Source organism: Aulostomus chinensis, chromosome 6 (genome assembly GCF_037954235.1).
Source record: "Aulostomus chinensis isolate RoL2024-O1b breed Wild chromosome 6, RoL_Achi_v1.0, whole genome shotgun sequence".
NCBI lineage: Eukaryota > Metazoa > Chordata > Actinopteri > Syngnathiformes > Aulostomidae > Aulostomus > Aulostomus chinensis.
Genome location: NC_141325.1, coordinates 11,673,749 through 11,696,703, shown reverse-complemented (window position 1 = coordinate 11,696,703; position 22,955 = coordinate 11,673,749). Strand labels below are relative to the sequence as shown.

Here is a 22,955-nt window from a genome sequence, read left to right as displayed (position 1 = left end):
CAGCAGTCAGCTTGCCTGACCGGCATGTTCAGTAGAGGTGTGGCCAATTGTCTGGGTATTCCTAACTTCCTTGTACTGACTATATATCCTCTTCTCATGCAACACATATATACCCCTGCTGCAGATTCTCTCATGAAGCAATGCTCATTGGCAGAAATAATACAAGTAAACAGGTATTGTAGCAAACATGGAATTTGGTAAATTTACATACTTCTTTTTTCTCTGCTGCTGCTTCTACTGCAGCAAGGCAATGCCGGCTGAACTCTTTCAGGAGGCTGTAAATGACAGACCTGTGATTGGTAAGTAGAAAAGGGTGGACAATTTCCTAAAAATGTTTATTGTTTTAGAGTATTGTGTCATGGACAGTTCCCAGTGAATGGTGCAGCTTGTAACCTGTATGGTTAATTTTCAGCTGGTCCTTTCCAGTTTAAAATAGCCACCCTAAAATTCATTGTATAACAATGCCTCCGTGTTGGAAAAGGTGTGGTATGAAGAAGAAAATCTAGTGCTACCCCTTTTTCTTTTCATATTCATTTTCAGCTTGATACACATAATTAAATAAACAAGGATACAAACCGAAAACAAATAATGTGAATCAGAGCTCCGGTATGAAAAAGTCTCGTTGATCGCGCACAAGAAGAAAAGAGGAAAAGATATTCACAGCAATCACAGTAAAACCACATACAGACTTGCAGGTGTAGGGGCATCATCCATGATAATGTCACATACAACACACACCCAACAGACATGAATGTTGTTTTTAATTATGTTGTCAAGATGGAGTTTGTATGTAAATCTGTCATATGGGTGGGTACAGTTTTGAGGTGCCATAGCATAACCAACCAAGTGTAGTTTTCCTAACCTCCTGTGGTGCCTCTGGCGGTCTGCTGTGATGTTGGGTTAAGAGCTGAAGTGTCACTTAAGCAGGGACGGCACACCTCAGAGGGAGAGTAGTCGTCTCATAACCGAAGGGTCGCTGGTTCGATCCTCTCTTCCCCCAGTGACTATGTCTGTATCCTTGAGCAAGACACTGATGGCCCTGCGACAGACTGGTGACCCATTCAGGGTGAGGCCCACCTCTCACCCAATGTCAGCTGCGATAGGCTCCAGCCCCCTGCGACCCTTAACAGATAAGCGTGATAGAAAATGGATGGGTGTCAGTTTTGCATTGTGCCTGTTTGTGTCCCACAGGTATTTTGACTCAGATGGTTTCGGATGATGACTTGAAACCCTACGGAAACACCTTCATACCAGCCTCCTATGTGAAATACATTGAGTCTGGAGGCAGCAGAGTGATGCCCATCAAGTGAGTTGAGGCGACTAATTTAGGGATCCACTGATGTGGGAATTCTTTTTTGTTGAACTACTTTCTTCCCGCCCCTCATTACACCATCAATCATACCTTGATTTAACTTTATGAGACACTGACACATAAAAGTTACTGCCATCTGTAAATGACATTTAAGGTGAATATCTTCTCAGACTGCTATATTGTAAATATATTTGTGTATGGCCAATAACAATATGGCAACAAGAGTTTTGCTGAAATTTTTTTTAAAAACTAGGCCATCACTGACTAAACCTGAAGTTCAGCTCAATGAGAAATCAAGTTATTCAAGGATGCCGCTTTTAAAGAAAAACATAATATTGGTTTCCTTCCCAACAGACTGACTCTTACTACAGCTGAGTATGAAAACATCTTCAGGAAGATAAACGGGTAACTACAATAATAATAATAAACACATTCCTTATTTTTCTCCTCAGTCTTTGTTCTAACCTTGTGGTGTCTGTTTAGCCTGCTTCTCATCGGTGGAGCTGTAGATTTAGAAACATCCGACTTCGCCAAGGTGGCCAGGACCTTTTACAGGCTCGCTCTGATGGTTAGTACAGCAGGAAATTATGAAGTAAATGAAGCAAACTCTGCCTCAAAAAACAACGCTATCTACCAGTAATGTCCTCTTTTTCTCTTAAAGTTCTGTATTATGGTAATGCTTTGGAAGTGTTCATTTGCAAAAGCGTTATTAAAATAACATATTGCAGTTTTGCCAAGCAGCAGCTGATAAAAGAGATGAAATACAGGACAGTGCATTCAAGTTCCCCATCAAACTTTATTTATTCAATTAATTGATGTCTACATTTAAATTTTTAATTATGTTTGGTGCATTTATCAGCATGTTATTTCATTTATGTATTCATTCTTTTCTTTTCTTTTCTTTGGACTCTATGTGTATCTCAGGCCAACGATGCTGGAGACTTCTTCCCCATCTGGGGTACCTGCATGGGAATGCAGCTCCTGACAGTGCTGGTGGCTGGTGAAAACCTTCTGTCCAACACCACCGCTGAGAATATAAAACTGCCCCTGAACCTGACCGAGGGTTATTATTTACTGCATTATATCTGTTGAAATATCCTTACAGTTTGAAAGGTTCCCACAATCTTTACGTACTGAGTGGTACCACTTGGTGTCAGTAGAGACACATTCGAGCCTGAACATCCGACCCACTCTGGTGTCACTACACAAATCATATCTGCATTTTAATTTTGTCTCTGATTTAACTTTGTTTCCCTTTTTCTCCTGCAGAGGCCTACACTAGCAGGATGTTTGATAGTTTCCCAAGGGATTTTATGAAGGTTTTAACCCAAGAACCTTTGACTGGCAATTTTCACAACTATGGTGTTACAATGAAGGTACAGCAACTGTAAATTCCTCTTCTTCTCCTTTTCTAAATCATTTTGTGTTAACATATACAATCAGAAGCAGGATTTGGAGTTGTTTGAACACAGAGAAACTTCATACGTCTGCCTCGTGATGACGTGACAAGAACAGAATATTCTGATGTATACATGAACAGCCTGCTTGTAGAGCATGCATTCAGCATGACTTTCCCTGTGATGGTTTGACGTCATCCGTGTGTGATTAACAAGACAAATATTCCTCTAGACCTGGCAGGAAAATGAGAAGCTGCAGAGTTTTTTCACCGTTCTTTCGACAAACATTGCTGAAAACGGAGCCAACTTTGTCTCAACTATGGAAGGTTACGCATTTTAAACTGTTATCACTTAGGAATTCCTGTTTTAATCATTTCTCAGTAACGCACAACCATATACACAAGTGTTCATTAATCTTACTTCCTTCTGTACTGCAGGCAAAAAGTATCCCTTCTATGGCGTACAGTGGCACCCAGAGGTGAATCGTTTTCAGTGGAACATTAAGCTGAACTTTCCTCACTCCCCTCAAGCGGTTAAGTTGTCATCTCTCCTTGCTGAGTTTTTTGTCAATGAAGGTACGTAGTTAAACAAGCATGCTAATAGCTCAGTATTAAATAAACTTTTATATGAATATAATCAACAGATTAGATGTTACTGTTGTAAATATGCCAGAATAAAAAAAAAAAAAAAAAAAGGTTTCCTAACACGTTCTAACACATAATCCCTATCTCGGCCTGCCCCATACCACAATCTACCTAGAATTTAATGGGTTCTTTCCTGGCCCATTGCACCTCTCGCTCCATCAGGTTTCATTCAAATCAACCTGGTAGTTTTTGTGTAATCAGACAGATAGACAAGCACACACACATCCCAATCACGGCAGAGGTATTAAAGGTGATAAACTTTTATATCTTTAATAATCGTAATGAAATAGGAGAAAAATTATTTCAGGGGTGCAGCTTATCAAACAATACGAACTGTCCACAACACCGAAAGGTAACATTCGCACTGTTGCGTTAAAACATTTAAGATTAATTTGAGTATTTTTTAATGATTCAGTGGCTGTATTGTACAAGAAGGGTTTGTAAATGAAAAAAAAAGATATCTGTGATAGACAGACAATATTTGAAGGCTTTCAAATTAAAAGCACAATGAGTCCAGTGAGGTTTCAGTCTGGTTGTAATAGGCGGATCAAATATGCACTGGCTGCTTCAGTTTATATCACTGAGATTACCATGATTCATTAGTGTTTTTTTTAAACAATACATGAAAAAAATCCAATCCAAATATCACCTCTATCATGTAATTACTAAATCAGGGGATTCTCCGCAAGCATCTCATTTCTGCTTTGCTGTGTTTAGGAAGGAGAAGTTTACATCGCTTTGACAATCCGGAGGAAGAGGCCGCGTCCCTGATTTACAACTACATGCCTGTCTTTGCTGGAAATTTCACAGGATATGAGCAGCTCTATTTCTTCTGAGATTTTCCGGTTTCTGACCTAATGTGTCATCTCTGTTTGCATCCGCACTTGAGCCGCTGAGTGTTCACGACAGCTAAGCCTGAGCGCATTGTTATGACACTGAGGAGTCATGTACCAGCACCCTTTTCCACTGAGTTAAGTGACGTATAAATTGCTCAAACGGGATTTTATTTTTTCATTAAATTACATTCTGTCTTCATTTATTGTCCGAATTCAAGTTGTCATTACTGTTTGTGTGCTGAAGAGTACCTTTAAGTGCTCTATGATCTCATTTATTGTGTTTAAAGAGGTTAAAGAGGTTGTAACATCTGGATGTCGTGGTAGTGGGTGTGCCTCTCCCTCTTGTTTTCCCTCTTTTTCCCCCCTCTTCCTCTTGCGCGTTTGTCCTCAGTATACCATACGACTGTATCTGTGTTTGTATGTATGTCATCTGGGCGTGGCTCCTGGATCGCTCTCTCATTAGTCCACCGGCGCAGCTGCAGCTGATTCCCCTAATCAGCCTCAACAGTGTATCTACCCGCTTCAACTCTGCACAAGGGAGAAGTTTGCCTGCAAGGCTTTCTGCCAGAAATTCTTTTTGACAGAGCGGTAGCCAGAAAGCCCTTGTAATATGTGGTTCATGTTTTGAAAGGTTCTGTTTTAACACAAACCATTAGATTTTCCAAAACCTAACCAAAGATATTTGTTTTCTAAACCAGAACCAGGGGTTTTCAGATTATAGGCCGGCAGACAAAGGTTACCCGTCCTTTATATCATAGGTTCTGTGGCATAGACAGTAAACTGTTTAGCCAAGCTGGTCCAATATTTCGTCTTTTAACTTCAGAGTAAACAAAAACCATCTGTCGTGAGTCATTTATTAGTTTCTGATTTTTGAAAGCACAGAATATAGTAAAAATCCTCCAAAGTGGCTGCCACATCCTTCACCAGATCACATATATCTAGGCTGTTCTATGATTTCATTTCACTGAGCCTCCCCTGACACTGTCAGGAGCCCCAGCTCACACGTTGAGAACCTTTCTAAACTCACTTGGTGATGCAGCAACAGAAAACTGAAGATAAACACCACAAATACGTTATTACAGTATTTCCTTCCTTTCCCTTCTTGTAGGAAGTCTTTGAGTTAAGCTTCTTCCTTGTGTATCACCTCTTCATGCATCACTCCTCTGTTCACCAGAATGGTAACTACATTAGCCAAGTTCCTAGTAATGAACAGTTTCGCCTACACCAACCACCAACCACCAACAACCATCAGCGCATTGCCAGAACTCTCCTCTGCTCATGTCACGGCATCCATCCTCCATGATGACTCCACTGTAGTTCAGTCCTTTCAGCCAGCTTTCGCCATCATTCAGAGTTGTGTCGTACTCTGCCACAAGTTTAAACGGTTGATGGATGTATGGATTGATTTTTTTTGAGAGAGAGAGATGATGATGTTCTATCAGGGACTTGGTACTATTTAGGAAACTAATGTCATATCTTCTGTAATGTTAAAACTTTCATCCACGGCAACTAAACTCAATCTCCTAGCGTCAGATTTTAAAGTGAAAGTTGCTCAACTCTTGCGATTGTTGCATAAAAGAATGTGACATCATCTTTTTTCTCCAACTGACCCACACCCACTTCAAAACAGCCAGAAGAACGCGAATACTAAATTCTTGTGTCTTCAAAAAAAACAACAGTTTGGCAGAACATTGTGTGGGTTTGTCTAAAATGTGTTTCTAAGGGTTGTTTTCAGCGAGGAGCTGACTGAGAAAACAGCTTTTCCTTTTCTTTCAGGAGACACCTGCATTTTTAATCCATTTAAGACCATGAAATACAAATGAACTTTTCCCCTCATGACATTGTGTTGGGTCTTGTATTATTCAGAGAAAAATAGTCAACAAGTAAGATTCATCAGCAACCGAGGTTGTCGAGAGGTGCAATCTGATGCCGGTCCCAACAAGGCATCGCGTAACTTTTCATACTTAAAAATCCACGTTCTGACAAATTTTGGTTAAATTTGATTTTGCTATTTAATTTTAACATTCAGACTCTTAAATAGCCAACCAAATACATGTATGTTTAAGAGGTTATTTATTTAGCATCTACTCTATTTTACTTTTCATTATGTTCAAAGTTTAAACTTAATGCACTTTACTGAAATGTAATGTTTATTTCACATATTCATATAATTGTTCATAAAGAAACCTTCCATTGTTGTCCTTAATTGTTTTACGACATTTTTTGTAACTTTAATGTGCTGCTGCTGGTCTTGGCCAGGACACAAAGAGTTATTTAATTTAAACGTGGCTTTCCTGATTAAATAAAGGTTAAATAAATTAAAATAAAAAAAGAACATGTTGAAAGTGGGGTTTGTAGTACTCTAACTTTTTGGCACAGAAATTTGAATATTATCCTCAACTATAATATCAGCTGCAAGTATGGGCCTCCTTGACTGACAGCATTGGTATCACCTGCTCAATAAATCTCCACATTTTATCGTCACAAAAAGACATGCAGCTAATGATGACAGCAGATTTATGTAAATAATTATCCTCAACAACTAACAACCACGAATTCAAATGACAATTCATTTTCTGTGAATTGTTTTACTGAACAATTGATTTTTTCTTTTTCCAGTTCACATGGGGCCCTGGTGACCTGAGGGTTAGTTATCCCTAGGATCACAACTGCAATCCGGCTATGCATGATTCAGGTACGCTCCTTTTTCCCGAAACCAAACCTCAAAACAGCTTGTAAAACATACAGTAGGAAACGACAGATGATTGTCAATGTAAGGAAATACAAATCGTCAGTGCAGGCAGATCGTCACCACACACGCCGACCCAAAAGGCGCCGAGGACTGGCGTAACCGCGCGTCAGTCACGCCTGCAGGAGGCGGGACCAGCACCAACGAGCCAGTGTTCTAGTTTTCCCCCTCACACACAGATGCTGCTGGGTCGGTATGATGCCGTCTATTAATAATAACACAATCAAAACAGCGAGGAGAAAGAGGAAGGATACCTCTTAATTACCTCTGAATCTGAAGGGATGAAGCAGCAGATTCGGTGACATTAACCCGGTTTAACTTCCGTCACGCGTGTTTTTGTCATCATCTTTTTCTCTTTTTTTATTGTTGTTGTGCCTTTTACGACCTTTTTTATTGTCTTGTTCACCTCACCACTCACCACTGTCTACTTGTGCACTTTATTACCGTCATCCATCTGCTCTGGCGGCTGCGGCTGCGGCTTGTTGGCAAATCGGATCCCGCCGGCAAGGACTCCCTCTGATGCATTGATGCACCCGTTTCAGTGGTGTAACGGTGAGCAGGCATCTTATATTCTCTTATTAGGCCTCTGTAATCATGTGTTATATCACCTTTTATTCCAGTAAAGTCAATCAGGGCTTCCGGAGGGGTTATTTCTGTTTGTAGTTGTTTTGTTTTGAATCCCTTCAGTTTTTATCCAGATTTATACACCAAGCAGGCACCTCAAGAAAAACCCAAATATCAGATGTGATGCTTAACAAGAGCTCTGCAGTGCCCTATAATAATGTCACATGTCCTTGTAATATAATTATCATTCAAAGTTTACCCTATTATATTTTCCTACTTTTCTTACAAGGCATGCATTCAGTGCATTGAAATGTGTGCTTTCATTGTCATGGTGAGGGACCCAGTGAAGATGATGGATTAGTGGTCTTTTCCCCTAACGTAGCCCATTGGAGCAGCCACAGCAGTCTCCTTGGTGGACTGCTGCTGGTGTTTAGACAAGAACAATTACTCCCTTTGTGCTGTTCGACTCCCCTCCTATTTGCAGGAGAAAAGTATCAAAGAGTGACATTCTGCAGGAAAAAAATGAAGGCTGGCCGCAGCTCCGACTCGGCTCCGTGTGATCACGCCTGTTTGCTCACTGTTTATGTGTGACACATGTTTTTGGAGTTTTTCGGAGCTCAACCTACTTTCTTCTTCTTCCTCTTCTTGCAGCAGTAGTCATGCAGTCAGGCTCGAGTGTTTCCCCCCCATGTGAACTGTTGAATATTTGATGCAAAGTTCTGTCTTTAGTGCAAGCAGCAGCAGCAGCAGCAGCTTTGTGTGAATATATAGGACAAAACCCTTGCAGGCGTTTCGTAGGAGCTGTCAGAGAAGCTGCCATAGTCGAGGTATTTTACAGCTCTGTGAAATCATAAAGGGACTTTCCCGTCTTTTTAAATTTCTTGAAACTCTATACGACTCCCTCAGATTCTCGAAATGACAACTTTCTCTTGCCTTCATCCCTTTATCTTTGTGCCTCCTCCCAATATATAGGTCAGTGGTCATATATGGCTCCACCCACAGCCAAATACCACATATAGCTGTCTGCTTTCCATGCATACAAAGGTGGAGCAGGAGGAGGAGGAGGGTGTGAGCACCCATGTATATAGACAGTCGTGACATAATAAACACACAAAGACTGAATACAAATGACCCAGATTTGGCTTGTGAGTCTACAGCAGTTTCACAGGTGATTTGTGTGTCATCATTTATGCAGTGACATGAAACATGAACGTGTACCCCCCCCATAACATCACCCCCCCACACACCTCCACCCCATCCGTCTGAGCGTGTCTTCCTCTGTCACGATCTTTCATACGAAAAGATGATGAGCTCTCGGTGCATGTTTGTTTTATGTTTACGCCTCCGCGTGGGCCCAGCAGGATCCCGCGATGATCCTGTCTCACTGAGTGAAGTCATTTAGCGGTGAAACTTGACCGCGCAGCCATCGACAGGTCCCATCATGAGCATCACCGCTCATTCAGAGAGAGTGGAAGCAAGAGGCGTCAAGTATTGATCCTCTCATGCAGCAATTTTAACTGTGAGGTGGGAGAAATGTCAAATGGAAATGTCAGTGTGCTACTTCAGCTGCAGGAGTGACTTGAAATACAAGGATCAATGAAAAACTGTGGCCCAAGAAAACAATAGTTGTCATTGAGAATTTAAATTGGTAAAGGTTTTAATCCATTCAGCCACTCTCTCATCTCTCCTTCTGCCTCTCTATACACTCATCCATATGTCTATTCCATTCATCATTCCTCCATCTGTCATTCATCTGCAGCCATCAGTGTCTTTGTCTGTTCATCTTTTGGATCATTTGTCCAGTCGTGCGTCCCTCGGGTGCAGTCACACACACACACACACAAACACACATACATACACAAACACGCGCAAGCTCAGATCGATGAATTAATATGTGGATCAGAATGTCTCATTTACATTCCCACTGTAAATGGATTAACTGAAATACAAGAAAAAGGCCCTGAAATTAAGGAGGAAAAAAAAATGACTTGATACTTTAGAAATTATGCTTGCAGCAACAGATCTGTATCTGCAAATGCAACAAATAAACATTTTCTTGTTAAAGCCATAATTTGGAGATAATCTGAACAAGCTGGTGCTCCATATTTCACCCTCCAAAATGATAGGGAACAGCATAGTACCAGAACCTGGGGGGAAATCTCAATGCTAACTTCTGTAGCATTTCCATCCATCCATTTTCTTCCGCTTATCCTGTTAAGGGTCATGGGGGGCTGGAGTCTATCCCAGCGTCTTTCTGGCAAGAGGCGGGGTTCACCCTGGACAGGTCATCAGTCCATCACAGGATCAACACATAGAGACAGACAACCATTCACTCTCACAGTCACACCTACGGTCAGTTTAGAGTATCAATCAGCCTCGTCCCCTCTTGATGTCTTTGGACTGTGGGAGGAAGCTGGAGTACCAGAGAGAACCCACGCAGGAACAGGGAGAACATGCAGACTCCACACAGAAAGACCCAGTGTCTGGGCCGGGGCTCAAACCTGGAACTTTCTTGCTGTGAGGCGACAGTGCTGACCACTGCACCACCGTGCAGCACTTCTTTAGCATTTCTCAACTTATGATGGACTACTTGCTAACTGTCACAAGCTGATGGGAGTACTCAGCCAGCGCCACCCTGGAATGTTGTGCTGAATCAGTATCTTTGTAATAGACAGCTTGACCAGTGGAAGAGCTCACTCAGAGCACAGATGCTGTTTACATGCAGGACACCAGAATGCTGTACATATTTGTACTTTTCGAAGTGTTTACACCAACCTTGTTTGTTTCTTTTCAAACAAGTTGCCGAGAATCACTTTTTACACTGATATTGTGTGATTTCTTTAGAAAAGTGACTCATTGCCTTTTGAGGAACAAAGAGGTATTTCTTGTTTAGCCTAAAATGTTCCCATTATAATGGTTCGTCTATTTTGGGGGACATGAGAGCATATCTGCCATGTGCTGTGCATGGAAGTTGAAAAATATGTAACTTGTGCTGTGCGGTACCCAGCTGTGAGCGTGGTGCACATGTCCTCTCTAAGATGGCCTTCAAAGAGAAAACTAGCTCTGCCAAGGAGGCTATTATCATTAAAAAATCCATTCATAAATTTTCTGTCTTACCACCACGTACAGCATAAGTCTCATGATCCATAACGCTAGCTAGAATACAATCACGATGATTCACAGAAGCAGAATTGTTCCTCTGTTAACTGTTTCACATATATTCTTGGAATGTGATTGACATTAATCTCTTGACATGTTCTGAAGTACCAATCGTAGCTATTTCCTGCCAGCGGTGGAGAATACTCGAGTATATCCAGGATCAACAATTTGACCTTTATCACCTCCAAAAGTTAATCTGTCATTCCTGGTAATATCATCCATCTGTCCACCAAAATTCATCAAAATCTGTCCATTCCTTTTAAAGATATCTCACTAACAATCCCGGACACACGCCGGTGAACACATTATCCGCGGAGGTAATCATGCATTTAAATTCCTTGAAATGAGATGCGTTGTCAAGTGTATCTCATTTGTTCAGTGGCTGTTTCTTATGTGACTATAAATTAGACAAATATATTTGGTATTCTCTTTTATTATTTCATTGATTACCGATCGCTCAACAGCGAAATCAGCAGCTGCAGAGTTTGATCAGAATGACGCTCTGTTGCCTCTCGTTCTAATCTGAAGGGTTCTTTTCAGAGGACTGCTATGAATTTGAGTCCTGTGTTGGCCTGGGTTCACTATCACTCACTGGGCGAGTGTGACCCCTCGCTCTCACAAAGCCCCTCTCACATGCAGATACTGACTTCTCATTACTCACACAAACACAAGTCTTCTCTCTGTATCGCGCCATCTAATCTGCAATTGTTTGTCTGCATCCACCCTTGAATTAATGCAGCCATCTGGATGTACACGCTTGTACTCAGGCGGGGTGTAAATCATCTGTTACATCAATTATTATCTAGATTATTTGGACAAAGATGTTACATTTTCCTTCCATGTGTTTTACATTTATTCAGTTTAGAGGCATTTCAAGACGTTTTATACTCATTCAACGAAATCAGTAACATTCATATGAGCTCACAAAAAGCTGACTCCTATTTTCTTACTAAAATGGAGAAAAACCTAAGAGAACTCCATAGATAGTGCTTATCTTCGATTTTTCTTCCAATTTTGATGTGGAAGTGGAACACGGATTTCAAAATAAAGGCATATATATTCATAAATAGGGGCAGCACGATGGTGCAGTGGTTAGCGCTGTTGCCTCACAGCAAGAAGGTTCCGGGTCCGAGTCCCGGCTCGTGCACGGGATCTTTCTGTGTGGAATCTGCATGTTCTCCCTGTTCCTGTGTGGGTTCTCTCTGGTACTCCAGCTTCCTCCCACAGTCCAAAGACATCAAGAGGGGATGAGGCTGATTGATACTCTAAATTGACCGTAGGTGTGACTGTGAGTGTGAATGGTTGTCTGTCTCTATGTGTTGGTCCTGTGATGGACTGGTGACCTGTCCAGGGTGAACCCTGCCTCTCACCCAAAGGCTGCTTAGATAGGCTCCAGCCCCCCCACACCCCCGCAACCCTTAACAGGATAAGCATTAGAAAAAGGATGGACATTCATAAATAGATATTCTTTTGAATGTATTGATTACAAGAAGTGAGTGATCAAATTAAGGACTTTTCAATATAATGGCCATCACCTCCAAAGAATTCTAGCCTTCTTTACTGAAATTGGCACCCTGTAATGGTGTGGATTGAGGAAGACCTATTTTTGGCAGTTTAGAAGAAAAGCTGATTAGTGCCACATTATTTGGTGAGAAAAAATGATAATATGAAGCCATTTCTACAACATTTTTTGCAGCACTGTTCAAAATAATAATTACATTTTATTGATAATTATTCTTTTTTACACCTGTAGTGACATGACTTCTGTTTCCTTGCACCTGTCTAATGTCATGTCACATTTGCTCATCAGTCATCAGCCTCCTCCACCTCCAACCTTGACTTGCAGACAGCGGTGATAATCTATTTCATGGTAAAATAAACACACAGGAGTTCAGCATCGATGCAAGGGGAAGAAGCAAGAAGAGAGCCTTTAACTGACGTAACATCTGCTATTTGTGGAGCACACAGTAAAGTTCTCAGTGAAAACACAGAGTTACTGCATCTGTAATAGGATGATGATGATGATGATGATGATGTACCTGATATCAAAATAATCCCATTCGAGGTTTTGTGCTGCTGTTGTGATCACTAACCTTGCATTCATCTCTTGGATCATGAAACAGATGAACACAATTTCATCAGTCAAAAATAATTAAATTGTCCTCAAAAGGGCAGTATAATTTAGTATAATAGTTTGATTTTCTTCATCTGTGTCTCCTCCTCTACCCTCTTTGATGTCTTTAAACAGCACTGACTGTGTGTTTTCTTTTGCATTTAACGAATTTACCGTCAGCTCTGTCGCCTCACAGCAAGATGGTTCAGGTTCAAGCCCTGGCTTGAGCACGGGGTCTTTCTGTGTGGAGTCTGCATGTTCTCCCTGTTCCTGTGTGGGTTCTCTCTGGTACTCCAGCTTCCTCCCACAGTCCAAAGACATCAAGAGGGGACGAGGCTGATTGATACTCTAAATTGACTGTAGGTGTGGCTGTGAGTGTGAATGGTTGTCTGTCTATATGTGTTGGCCCTGTGATGGACTGGTGACCTGTCCAGGGTGAACCCCGCCTCTCGCCCGAAAGCTGCTGGGATAGGCTCCAGCCCCCCTGCGACCCTTAACAGGATAAGTGGAAGAAAATGGATGGATGGATGGAAATTTACTGTCTATTTCTGACTCTTAATGTCCGTGCATGTGTGTTGAGACTAGTGTGTGTGTGTGTGTGTGTGTGTTGGGGGGGGGGCACAGCTGCAGCTCTGACCCTTCGCTGTACATATGAGAATTTAAATAAGCATGTGTACGTTGTATTTAGTTATATGTTTTTAACTCCTCCGTCTGTCTTGGTTTAGGGTGCTTCTGTGGTCTGGGACTGGATTATTCCAACAAGTCGTGCACCATGCCGCCCATCACCTTCCAAGACCTGCCTCTTAACATTTACATGGTCATCTTTGGCACGGGCATCTTTGTCTTCAGCCTGAGCCTCATCTTCTGCTGTTACTTCATAAGGTGAGGGAATAGGAACTGCACTTTTTGTTTTGTTTTGTTTTTTGGGGGGAATTTTGTGCTCAAAGAAGGAAGGAGGGAAAATGAAGGAAACATTGTGACCTCTCCTGCTGTTGATTGTGAACTCCCTGATGAGCTGAGGGGACGTTTGTGTCTGAAGGACGGGATATGAGGCAACAGGAAACACGCTGTTACAATGTGTGAGGACAGCAGCTCGGGGCTCAACTGAGGAAAAGTGCAGAAAAACTTCACTCAAAATAAACCTGGCCTGAAAAGAAAAACAGTGGGAGGATTCAAAATCACAGAAGATGAACCTTATATGGAAACATAAACACCTGCAGTATTTTTGGTTTGTTGTCCTGAGCTTTCTACAGATAATTTACTGGATTACCTGACTCTTAATATGACGTGCAGTTTGCAGTATTAGGCAGGATTTTGTCATTTGAATCTCATATGTTATCAAAATGTCACTCAATTTCAGAAACATTTGTTGCTGCACCGACATGCTGTCTGGAAAACATGAATCATAAATGGAAATGTCAGAACATAAATACTCATCTTTAATATAGATGTTATCTTGTAGGTATGCGGCAGTCACTTTTGTGAACCTAGCCTCCTGTGTAGCTCTGTTTATTTTTCTGTGATAACTGGGCAGCTGTAGATAAAAATACAGTTATCTCTTAATGTAGTTAAAATATATTTTTTTAAAAGCATTTAATAGGTCATTCTAAGTTGTAAAACTCTAACTGACAAAATAATCTCATCGCGAGAGCTTTTAAGAAGTTGTGGGACGTGGTTTTATCAAGAGAAAGCTGTTCCACCAAAGATGGCAGTTGTACTCCATGATGCATGAACATGAACACGCAGGAACGGACTTGCTTTTACTTTCCAACTGACTGACATGTTGTTTCATGTAAATAAACGCCAGACAAATACTGGACAGTCTGCATAGTCCCTCACTTCCTGTCAGGCCTTGTTAGCCAAATATAAAAAAAACCCTAGAGGTGTTATCAAGTTGACAAACTTGGCTTGAAGGACTCTTCATGTGCTCAAAAGCAACCAGGAAGTGGGAAAGTGAGAAGTGGGAAACTCCGAATAGCCCACCAGGAAAGAGGAATGTGTTTGAGAGGTCCGACATGATTTATTGTGAAAGATGAGAAATGCGCTCGCTCCGATTCTAAATAATTCTCTTCATAGTTAATTTAAGTTGTACTCAGTGCAGTTTCAAACCGTACTTCACCATGAACTCTTGTTAACTCGCTTTAAATTTAGCCATCTGGCTAGCTATGTGACATCAGCTAGCTGTCAGGACATGAATCTGTCGAACCTCCTGAGCTTTGCTTTTAATGCAATGAGGCCACTTTTATAAATTCTGACAGCAGAAATAAATCAAATTTTCTGCAGCTGAAAATGTTGCCTTTTTTTTTTTTTTTTTTACGTGAATGCTCTTTACTGGGAAGTGGAATATTTCCAAGGGGATTTCCCACTTCCCTGCTGCATGAACCCTCTCTTAGTTCCTGACAGATAGGATATGCCCAGCTGTCACAGAACTGTAGATGTTAAAGTAACATTTTTTTAGGCTCTTTAAAACAACACCCATCTGCTCATGAAGAGAAATATCGTTGACCTGTCAGCATGTGATGGCTCGTGATTAACTCTGCACACCAATTTTCACCTGCACTTGTTGGTTTTATCCATTTGACTGTCTGACTGCAGGATTATGCAAAAAAAGCTTCAACTTCACAAATTATTGGAGGAGGGTAGCATGGGTCAAGGAAAGAGCACGTTAAAATTTAACGCGGATCCATTTAACCGAGTGAAAAATATAAATTTTGCATTCCGACGTTAGTGTAGGTTTGTACGCAGCCCTGGAGAGGCAAGCAGAAACAAGTTGTATCTTGTGACCTCAGATTTACCTGCTGTACACTACTACACTACATGTTGCAACTTTGAAAAGTTAGGTTGGAACGGGACAAAACAAGTTCAGGCAGGGATGAAACGATTAAAACAAATGGACTTTTCTCACAAAATCAGGAATCAGATTGTCTTCTCAATTTCCATCAACTCACAATTCCAAAACAATAAGGAGCCTAAATTTTTAAAGGTTATGACAAATACTTATTTATTCAAAGTGAATATTTAGGAACTGTTTTATGTTTTTTGGCCCCGAAATAAAATAAATTGAAAGAAAAAAAAAGGTATCTAATGGCCTCAAAGCATATAACTCTCCTTCAGGTCTCTGTAGGTCTGCACTCTTCAAGGATTGAGATTACGATAAAACTACCTGTTTGAATTTCATGGCACATGGTGGATGTGAGGATGGATCATAGGCCAAAAGTAGAGCACATTAAGTTTTGGGAACCTCTGGACATTTTCACGAGCCTCTCATGAAATATTCTACAGGCTTTTGGAGAGGTTGCTTCATTAATTGACTTTCGAAATCAAATTTGAGAAAATTTGCGGCGATCCCAGAGTTCATTCTCTCAGGCATGACACTGAATCAAGCTGCTACTGTTTGACCTGCTAGATATTTTATGTTGCTGTTATTTCCCATCAAAGCTTGATTCGTGAGGTTAGACACATTTATGTAATTGTGTGTTTTGTTTGGTCTGCGCTCGCACTCAAATTGACAGTCAGTTTTTCTCAGGAAAAAAAAAAAACCTTCTTGCACATGAATCATAACCAGTGAGTCACTTCCTCTAGTCCCATTAACAAGCTGAACGTAGTCTTGGGTAGGAGTGTGATTGAGAATTCATTTATAGAGGGGGTGATTCATCAGATGAATACTGAGTGATGAATGTCATTCTCTGTCGGGGGCAGGTTTCCTTTTATCCCTGGCAGACAGGCTCATTTTAAACCCCAGTGTGTCCTTGAGTTTGTGATGTTAAATTTCCAACAGGAAAGGGAAATGTCATAAAATCTCTGTCTGCATTTTAATCATAGAAAACAATAATATGAGGCCTTGAAAGCTACAGCCCTTCTTTCATATTAAAACAGTTGTTCTAATATTGGTACAAAAGTGGGTGGGTGTACTCCGTGTTACCTGACCATGAGGGTGCCAATCGCATAAACCAAAAAGATGTCTTTAATTCCTGTATATATGCCACTCTGCTGATGTAACAGCGCTTGGGTCCGTATTCAATTTAAAGAGGGATATTTTTAGATTCATAAGGTGCAAGGGCAAGCCAAAGGTGTTTCTGCCAGACAATCCACTGAGCGGGAGCGGAGACATTAACCCCCAGATGGTTTTCCTCCAAATCATTTCACCGACTCATTTCATTTTCTTCGGTCGGTGATCCTTGAGAGTGGACCGGTAAAACTCCCCCAAGTGTGTATATCCCAGAGGACGTTGAAAAAAAAAAAATGAAGGGGAAAAAAAGAAAAGCTGATTAAAACAGGAAGCATGAGCAGTTTGTGCCTATAACCACTGATGAGGAAGAGGATAAACTGCAACGATTAGCAGTGTCCCTAAATTCCCCTTTAGCCCCGTGAGTCCAGGAAGGGTCTTATTGTTAATATCTTACCTGAAGAGAATTGGAGGACAGATAATGTTAGTTACACTAAATGCCAAAAATGGTGTAGCCATGGAAAGGGTGAGGTCATTTTGTATGAGCAGAGTCAGCCGGCTTCTATAATACATAAGACGCGTGTATTTGAGAGTTGATCAGAGATGTTCGCCTTGACAACAGATAACACTTAGTCCTGATATATCGAATAGTTTTAACATTCGTCTGTCTTTAAACGTGTCCGTAATTCTGTCCTGTTACACACAATTGAAGATAAAAAAATATATATATGTAATTACAAAGGCTAAGCAAACCGGAAGAGTTTACAAGAGAAATCAATAAAAAAAAATGTCCTGTGTAAAAAAAAAAAAAAAACATATTATGAAACTGATTGAGATACCTCAGTTTGAGCGGACAATAGAAATGAGAGCTGCAGCACTGCCTTCACAGAGGGGAGACCGGTTCCATCACTGACTCATTACTGAAATGATGAAACAATGAGGTTGAGCAATAAAACGGTCAAAATAGAAATAAGATGGACGTAAACATCCGTCAAGTGATTTAATCAGCTGATCTGAATCAGCTGGGAGGTTGCTACAGGTCGCCATGGTGATGCCATGGGTTTAAAAAATAGCTTTTTTTTAAACCCCCTTTCCTCTCCACATACCAGCGTAAATCCGGACTTTTAACTGCTAAAAAAACCAAACAAACCCACTCTGGTGCGTCACGTTGGACATCACAACTGCTCCAAACAACAACGTGAAATAATAAAGAAGAAAGCGGCGTTGAGGGCAGTGATGGTGTTCCTTGATGACTAATTTATATTTTTTTCTCCAGTCTGCTTTTTAATCTCAACACCGGGTGAGCCATGTGAGAGAGTTGCTTGAGTGCAGGCGTGTTGAATTTGTGGCTGTTTGTGTTAAACTCTGGCCTAATAAAACAAGTAACTGCTATTTTTATGATCCTGATGGACAGGAGACTCTGCCGATGGTAGAAATCGTCCATTTCTAATGTTCAAAAAAGGAAATTCAGAAAGTTTAACAAGTCCTTCACTCATGTAAACAGTTTAACACCTGCAGCCACTCTACCCTTTAACATCCTGATGAAAAAGATCCGATTGGATAAAGATAGTAAGACCGTTTCGTATTTCTATGTCTTGGATTTCATATTTCGTAGTGTCACTGGCACGTACTTACATCTGGTTTTGCAATAGCCTTGTGTGTGTGTGTGTGTGTGTGTGTGTGTGAGAGAGAGAGACAGAGAGAGAGAGAGACACACACACACACACACACACACACACATAATACATACTAACCATTCAATTTCAAGTTTAAATTTAACATCTCAGCTTTTTCTGCCACTCTCCTGATCTTATTTTTATCGGCTGATTTCACCTCTTCTTTAAACAATGAGTAGTGGTCAATAGTTGCTCTGTGAGATTTTTTTAATTATATTATTATTCTTGTACAAAGGGTACAATAGCTGCTGTGAAATGCTGAAATCTGTATCGTGTGGCGCCCCCCCCCCCCTCACCTACTTCACATCATTCTCTCAGCATGGGAAACCGCGACACACGTGAAACCTGCATCCTCACATTGTTCTACACGGAGGATTGTTCATTGCAATCAGTGTAAACAATAAACCCAAACAGAAAAACAACAAGTATATGTCGTTCCCTAATTTTACTTTTTTTTGGTGGTAAGGGTGGGGGTGTGTGGTTGTGATCACCAATAAATAATCCAGCTTTCACCCCAGTGACTCTTACTGCATTTTGTTCCAGGTCCAAATCACATTCAGCGACAGACATTTGAGTCTATGTTTAGTTGTGTAAAAACAGGAGGCCAAAAATAACCACCCTGAACAGACATAGCTCGCCAAGTGATAAAGATCTCCCCTCCATTGTTGTTTTTGGGGTGGTGCAGGGATCCAAAGAGGCAACGTACTCATTAGATGTGTTTGTGTGTATGTGCATGAAAGTGCGTTTACGTGCGTGTGGTTGCAACTTAAGCGTGTGTGTGTGTGTGTGTGTGTGTGTGTGTGTGTGTGTGTGTGTGTGTGTGTGTGTGTGTGTGGGCAGACATCTATTTGTCCATGCACGTGTAGCCACTCTTAAGTCTTTAAAAGTACAGTTAATTATCAAAGCATACTCTGCAATTACAGAGATCCTGTCACGCACACATATCCACACACACAGTCGTATAATTTAAACTTAAAACTCTGCTTGAAACCAACGTCCTGCTTTTAAACTCAGCTTAAATACAGACATCTTCATCTCTTTATAAACAAACTGGCAAAGGAAGCAAGAAACCGCAGCGACTCCAATTCTGCACTTAGATTAAACATTTAAAATTAGAATCACTTTATCCGCCTCCAACATGTACATGTATCAATAATAATGATGGGGAAGATGGATGGAAGAGCAGAGCCTGAAACTTGAGACAGGACCAACTTAATGTAGTTTTAACTACTTCCTGCTCCATATTTGATGCAAAAAGAATAACATTAATGTTTGAAAATATAAAACAAAGTTTCATTCATTGTATCCATCTAGTAATAAATTAATGAATTGACAAATAAAATTTAATTTAATTAAATTTATGACGGCTGCTCATGATGACAAAACTAACTTGCCTCTGTTGTTCTCTTGAGTTCTAGCTGTTTCTGTTTTTTTAATTGAAGCTTATTGTTTTGGTTTTCCTAAACAAATTAGATGTTCACGTGTACTTCTCTCATCGGTTTTGAGTTTTGGCAAGCAGCTGAATATTTTGGGGGGAAATAATTTAAGGCTAACATGTCAATTAACATATGTTACTTAATATTATAGTCAATATTTGCCACTAGATCAACCTGATCCTTATGAAATCACACATTGTTGTTAAAGTTATTGAAGAATGCGTTTGTCTTTTCCCTCCTCAGCAAACTACGACACCAAGCCCAGAGCGAGCGGTTTGGATACAGAGAGGTAAGCCTCAAGATTTTATCTGTTACATTATCTGTAATTTTACAGGAACTGTCAGTCACATATCTTCTATGTTGTTATTCTCAACAGGTGGTTTTAAAAGGAGATCCCAAAAAGTTGAATCTTCATGGGGTAAGAATATACATATGTAGATGTGGTTTTTGCTGCTCCTGAGACTGCAATCATCTAATCCAATGGCTCTCCGTCCTGTCCGTCACTCACACAGCAGACATGTGCCGTGTGTCTGGAGGACTTCAAAGTGAAAGACGAGCTGGGAGTGTTGCCATGCCAACATGCTTTCCACAGGAAGTGAGTACACAAAAGCACTGTGGAGTGTTTCTTTTGCACCAAAATGGTCATGTTGGTCGCGTTAAGGACAACTTCATCAGAGGTTACATGTTTTTCTACTTGCACATGCATGGGATGCCAGCTGTGTTGGCAACAAAATACCAGCCCTGGAATTTTACATCTCATCAGTGACAGAACAAAACACTGCTTTGTGTGAAAACAGGCATTCAGTCGGTATGCTAATTTTTAGTCTTTATTTGATGACGATCATTAATGCTATCGCTTCAGCTAGCAGGTCATTTTGGTAACACGTCATTGATAAATGCATATTCTTTATATTTTCCAGTATCGACCTTAAGAGGGCTTTTGTTTTATTTCTGGCTCTAATGTTCAGCTCTATTTTTGATTTTTTAATGTAATTCTGATTTCCGCATGATCTCTGCCATCACATGGACTGATCCACATTTTTGGGGGGGGGGGGGGTGCTGCTATACTGTACTGTTTGGGACGGTGATAGGCTTTTCCAACATCAAGTGGATTGCAAATTCCCACACTTTGTTTCACACATTGCTTGATTGCATATTCCAGAACCACCAGATGGCCAGTGTGAGCCCAACACAGGTCATGGGTATGTTTTTAATCGATTGTGTCAAACTGAAAAATGTTGCAAGGTTGCTGAAACTGTTTCATGTCATTCATCTCCGCAGGTGTCTGGTGAAGTGGCTGGAGGTGCGCTGCGTCTGCCCCATGTGCAACAAACCCATCGCTGGGCCCCCTGAGCAGCACCACAGCATAGGGACTCTGCTGGATGAACTGGTGTGAATTAGCGAGCCCTGCCAAAACCAGCTGGATGGGGGGGGGGGGGGGGGGGGGGGGGTTTGGGGCAGGATGGGACGCCACCTTAAACCAGCTGGCACTAGTTAGAGACCAACGGGATGGGAGACCACTGTTTTGCTACTGACAATGAGAATTGCATGACAGTGTAAGTTGGGGTAACCTAGTTACCACCCGGAGAAAGACTCTGAAGGATGCTGTTGCCTAGCAACCATCCCTGAGATGGCAACACAGCATCTTGTGGTGTCTGAGAGATAATCTTCAGCCACCTACACATCACTCCACCACTCTTCTTTCAACATCCACCTTTCCACCCATTCCTTTGCATCTTCTCCAATCGCCTCGGGTGAAGGTGACAGCACCACTGAAGTGGAGGAGACAGTTTTCACCGCGACGTGGACGACGGAGAGCGCCCACCCTCCCGGAGCGCTTGAGAGTCTTGTATCTCGTGGTGCGCAAGGGATGACATGATGATATCGGCCGAAAATAATGAAAATGGAAATGTTGAACATTCCTGCTTAATATTTGCTAGCAGTAGCTCACTGATGTGTTACTGCCAATAATTCTCTTCTGAATTAAAATAACGGGTTGAACAAAACAAAAACAAAAAAGGAAATTAAAAAAACTGTAGTGAGGATGTAGCGATATCTAATAAAATGGTTTTTAATTTGCTGACCTAAGAGCACAAGTCAGAATAAAACATTGCAGCTTCACACCTCATCAGCAGAACCTAAACAATTAATCTAATTTTTAAGAGCAGCTGAAGGTCTGGTCCAGGTGTAGCAAGTCAAAAACTTTCTAAAATTACACTCTTTTCACATGCACCGACTGATATTTTTTCCTGATGTGTGATTGCTGATGTCCAACTCTTAATATTGTATTTGTTCTTCATACTGCACACACTCCAGTTGTTTTACTGTTCACATGTTTTTTTTTAATGATGTTGATATAAAAAGCAGGAATTGATCTGCTCTTGCTTCTCACCGTAGGTTTAGGTTCTTTGTTGAAATTTGAAGATTGTTTAGCACTTTGAATCTCCATATTTGTTCTAAAAAAAAAAAAAGAGGAAAAAAAGAAAAAGTTAGATCATGTGTTGGATGAAGCGCAGCCGGTCAGTGAGTCTTTTTGTCTGCAGAGAGAGGGGAGGCAGCTGCAGCAGTAGAGACTTTCAGTGTTGTTCTGTGAATTAGTCTGTGAAAACAGCCACATTTCACCTTCTTACACAGAATTTTATGGCATATTTACTGGTTTTACATTCCAATCTTGTTAGTTGTTTTGGTTTTTTTTGACTCAGAAATCTAAAGCAAAACACTGCCTAAAACTGAGCACAAAGTTCACAAAGCACATCATCCAGACACAGCAGGCACCTGCACTGTAAGTAAAAAGCTAAACACGCAGATGAGGGGAGTCAGCGTGCCAAGTTAAGACAAATGTCTCTTTCCTGTTTGCAGTACATGAGCAAGACAAATGTCCTCTCAGATTCTGGCCACATTCCATGTTTTGTAATCCAACCGGTGTAAATTACTTGAAACGAATAATAAATCCAGTTGTCTGTTTTGCTCAGTCTGGCTTGTTACTTTCCTGATAGTCATGTATCTGGCCCCACCTTCAGGTAAAACAAAGTATAACATTGGTGGTTAGATTGACTGGTTCTTTAGTACTGCAACAAACATCACCTGCACATAAAACCTTCTCACACACATGTTCCAGGTGTA

At 41.0% G+C, this 22,955-nt stretch overlaps 2 protein-coding genes across 3 annotated transcripts; both read left to right on the top strand.

Moving 5' to 3' along the window:
* Positions 1 to 88: 88 nt before the first annotated feature.
* On the top strand, positions 89 to 4,386 carry gghl (gamma-glutamyl hydrolase like). The gene is made up of 9 exons (XM_086205354.1): positions 89 to 299; positions 1,192 to 1,306; positions 1,667 to 1,717; positions 1,796 to 1,880; positions 2,237 to 2,375; positions 2,582 to 2,688; positions 2,942 to 3,035; positions 3,147 to 3,284; positions 4,071 to 4,386. Exons 1-9 carry the CDS (start codon positions 188 to 190, stop codon positions 4,187 to 4,189), a joined length of 960 nt encoding a protein of 319 aa, XP_086061480.1. The 5' UTR covers positions 89 to 187; the 3' UTR covers positions 4,190 to 4,386.
* Positions 4,387 to 6,934: 2,548 nt separating this feature from the next.
* Positions 6,935 to 21,258, top strand: rnf122 (ring finger protein 122). 2 transcript variants are annotated; one of them, XM_086205353.1, is made up of 6 exons: positions 6,935 to 7,490; positions 13,500 to 13,656; positions 20,076 to 20,121; positions 20,209 to 20,250; positions 20,348 to 20,427; positions 21,114 to 21,258. In XM_086205353.1, exons 1-6 carry the CDS (start codon positions 7,466 to 7,468, stop codon positions 21,226 to 21,228), a joined length of 465 nt encoding a protein of 154 aa, XP_086061479.1. In that variant the 5' UTR covers positions 6,935 to 7,465; the 3' UTR covers positions 21,229 to 21,258. The 2 variants fall into 2 exon arrangements, with proteins under 2 accessions (XP_086061479.1, XP_086061478.1); XM_086205352.1 differs by having other exon boundaries at positions 6,938 to 7,490; positions 20,345 to 20,427.
* Positions 21,259 to 22,955: the final 1,697 nt, after the last annotated feature.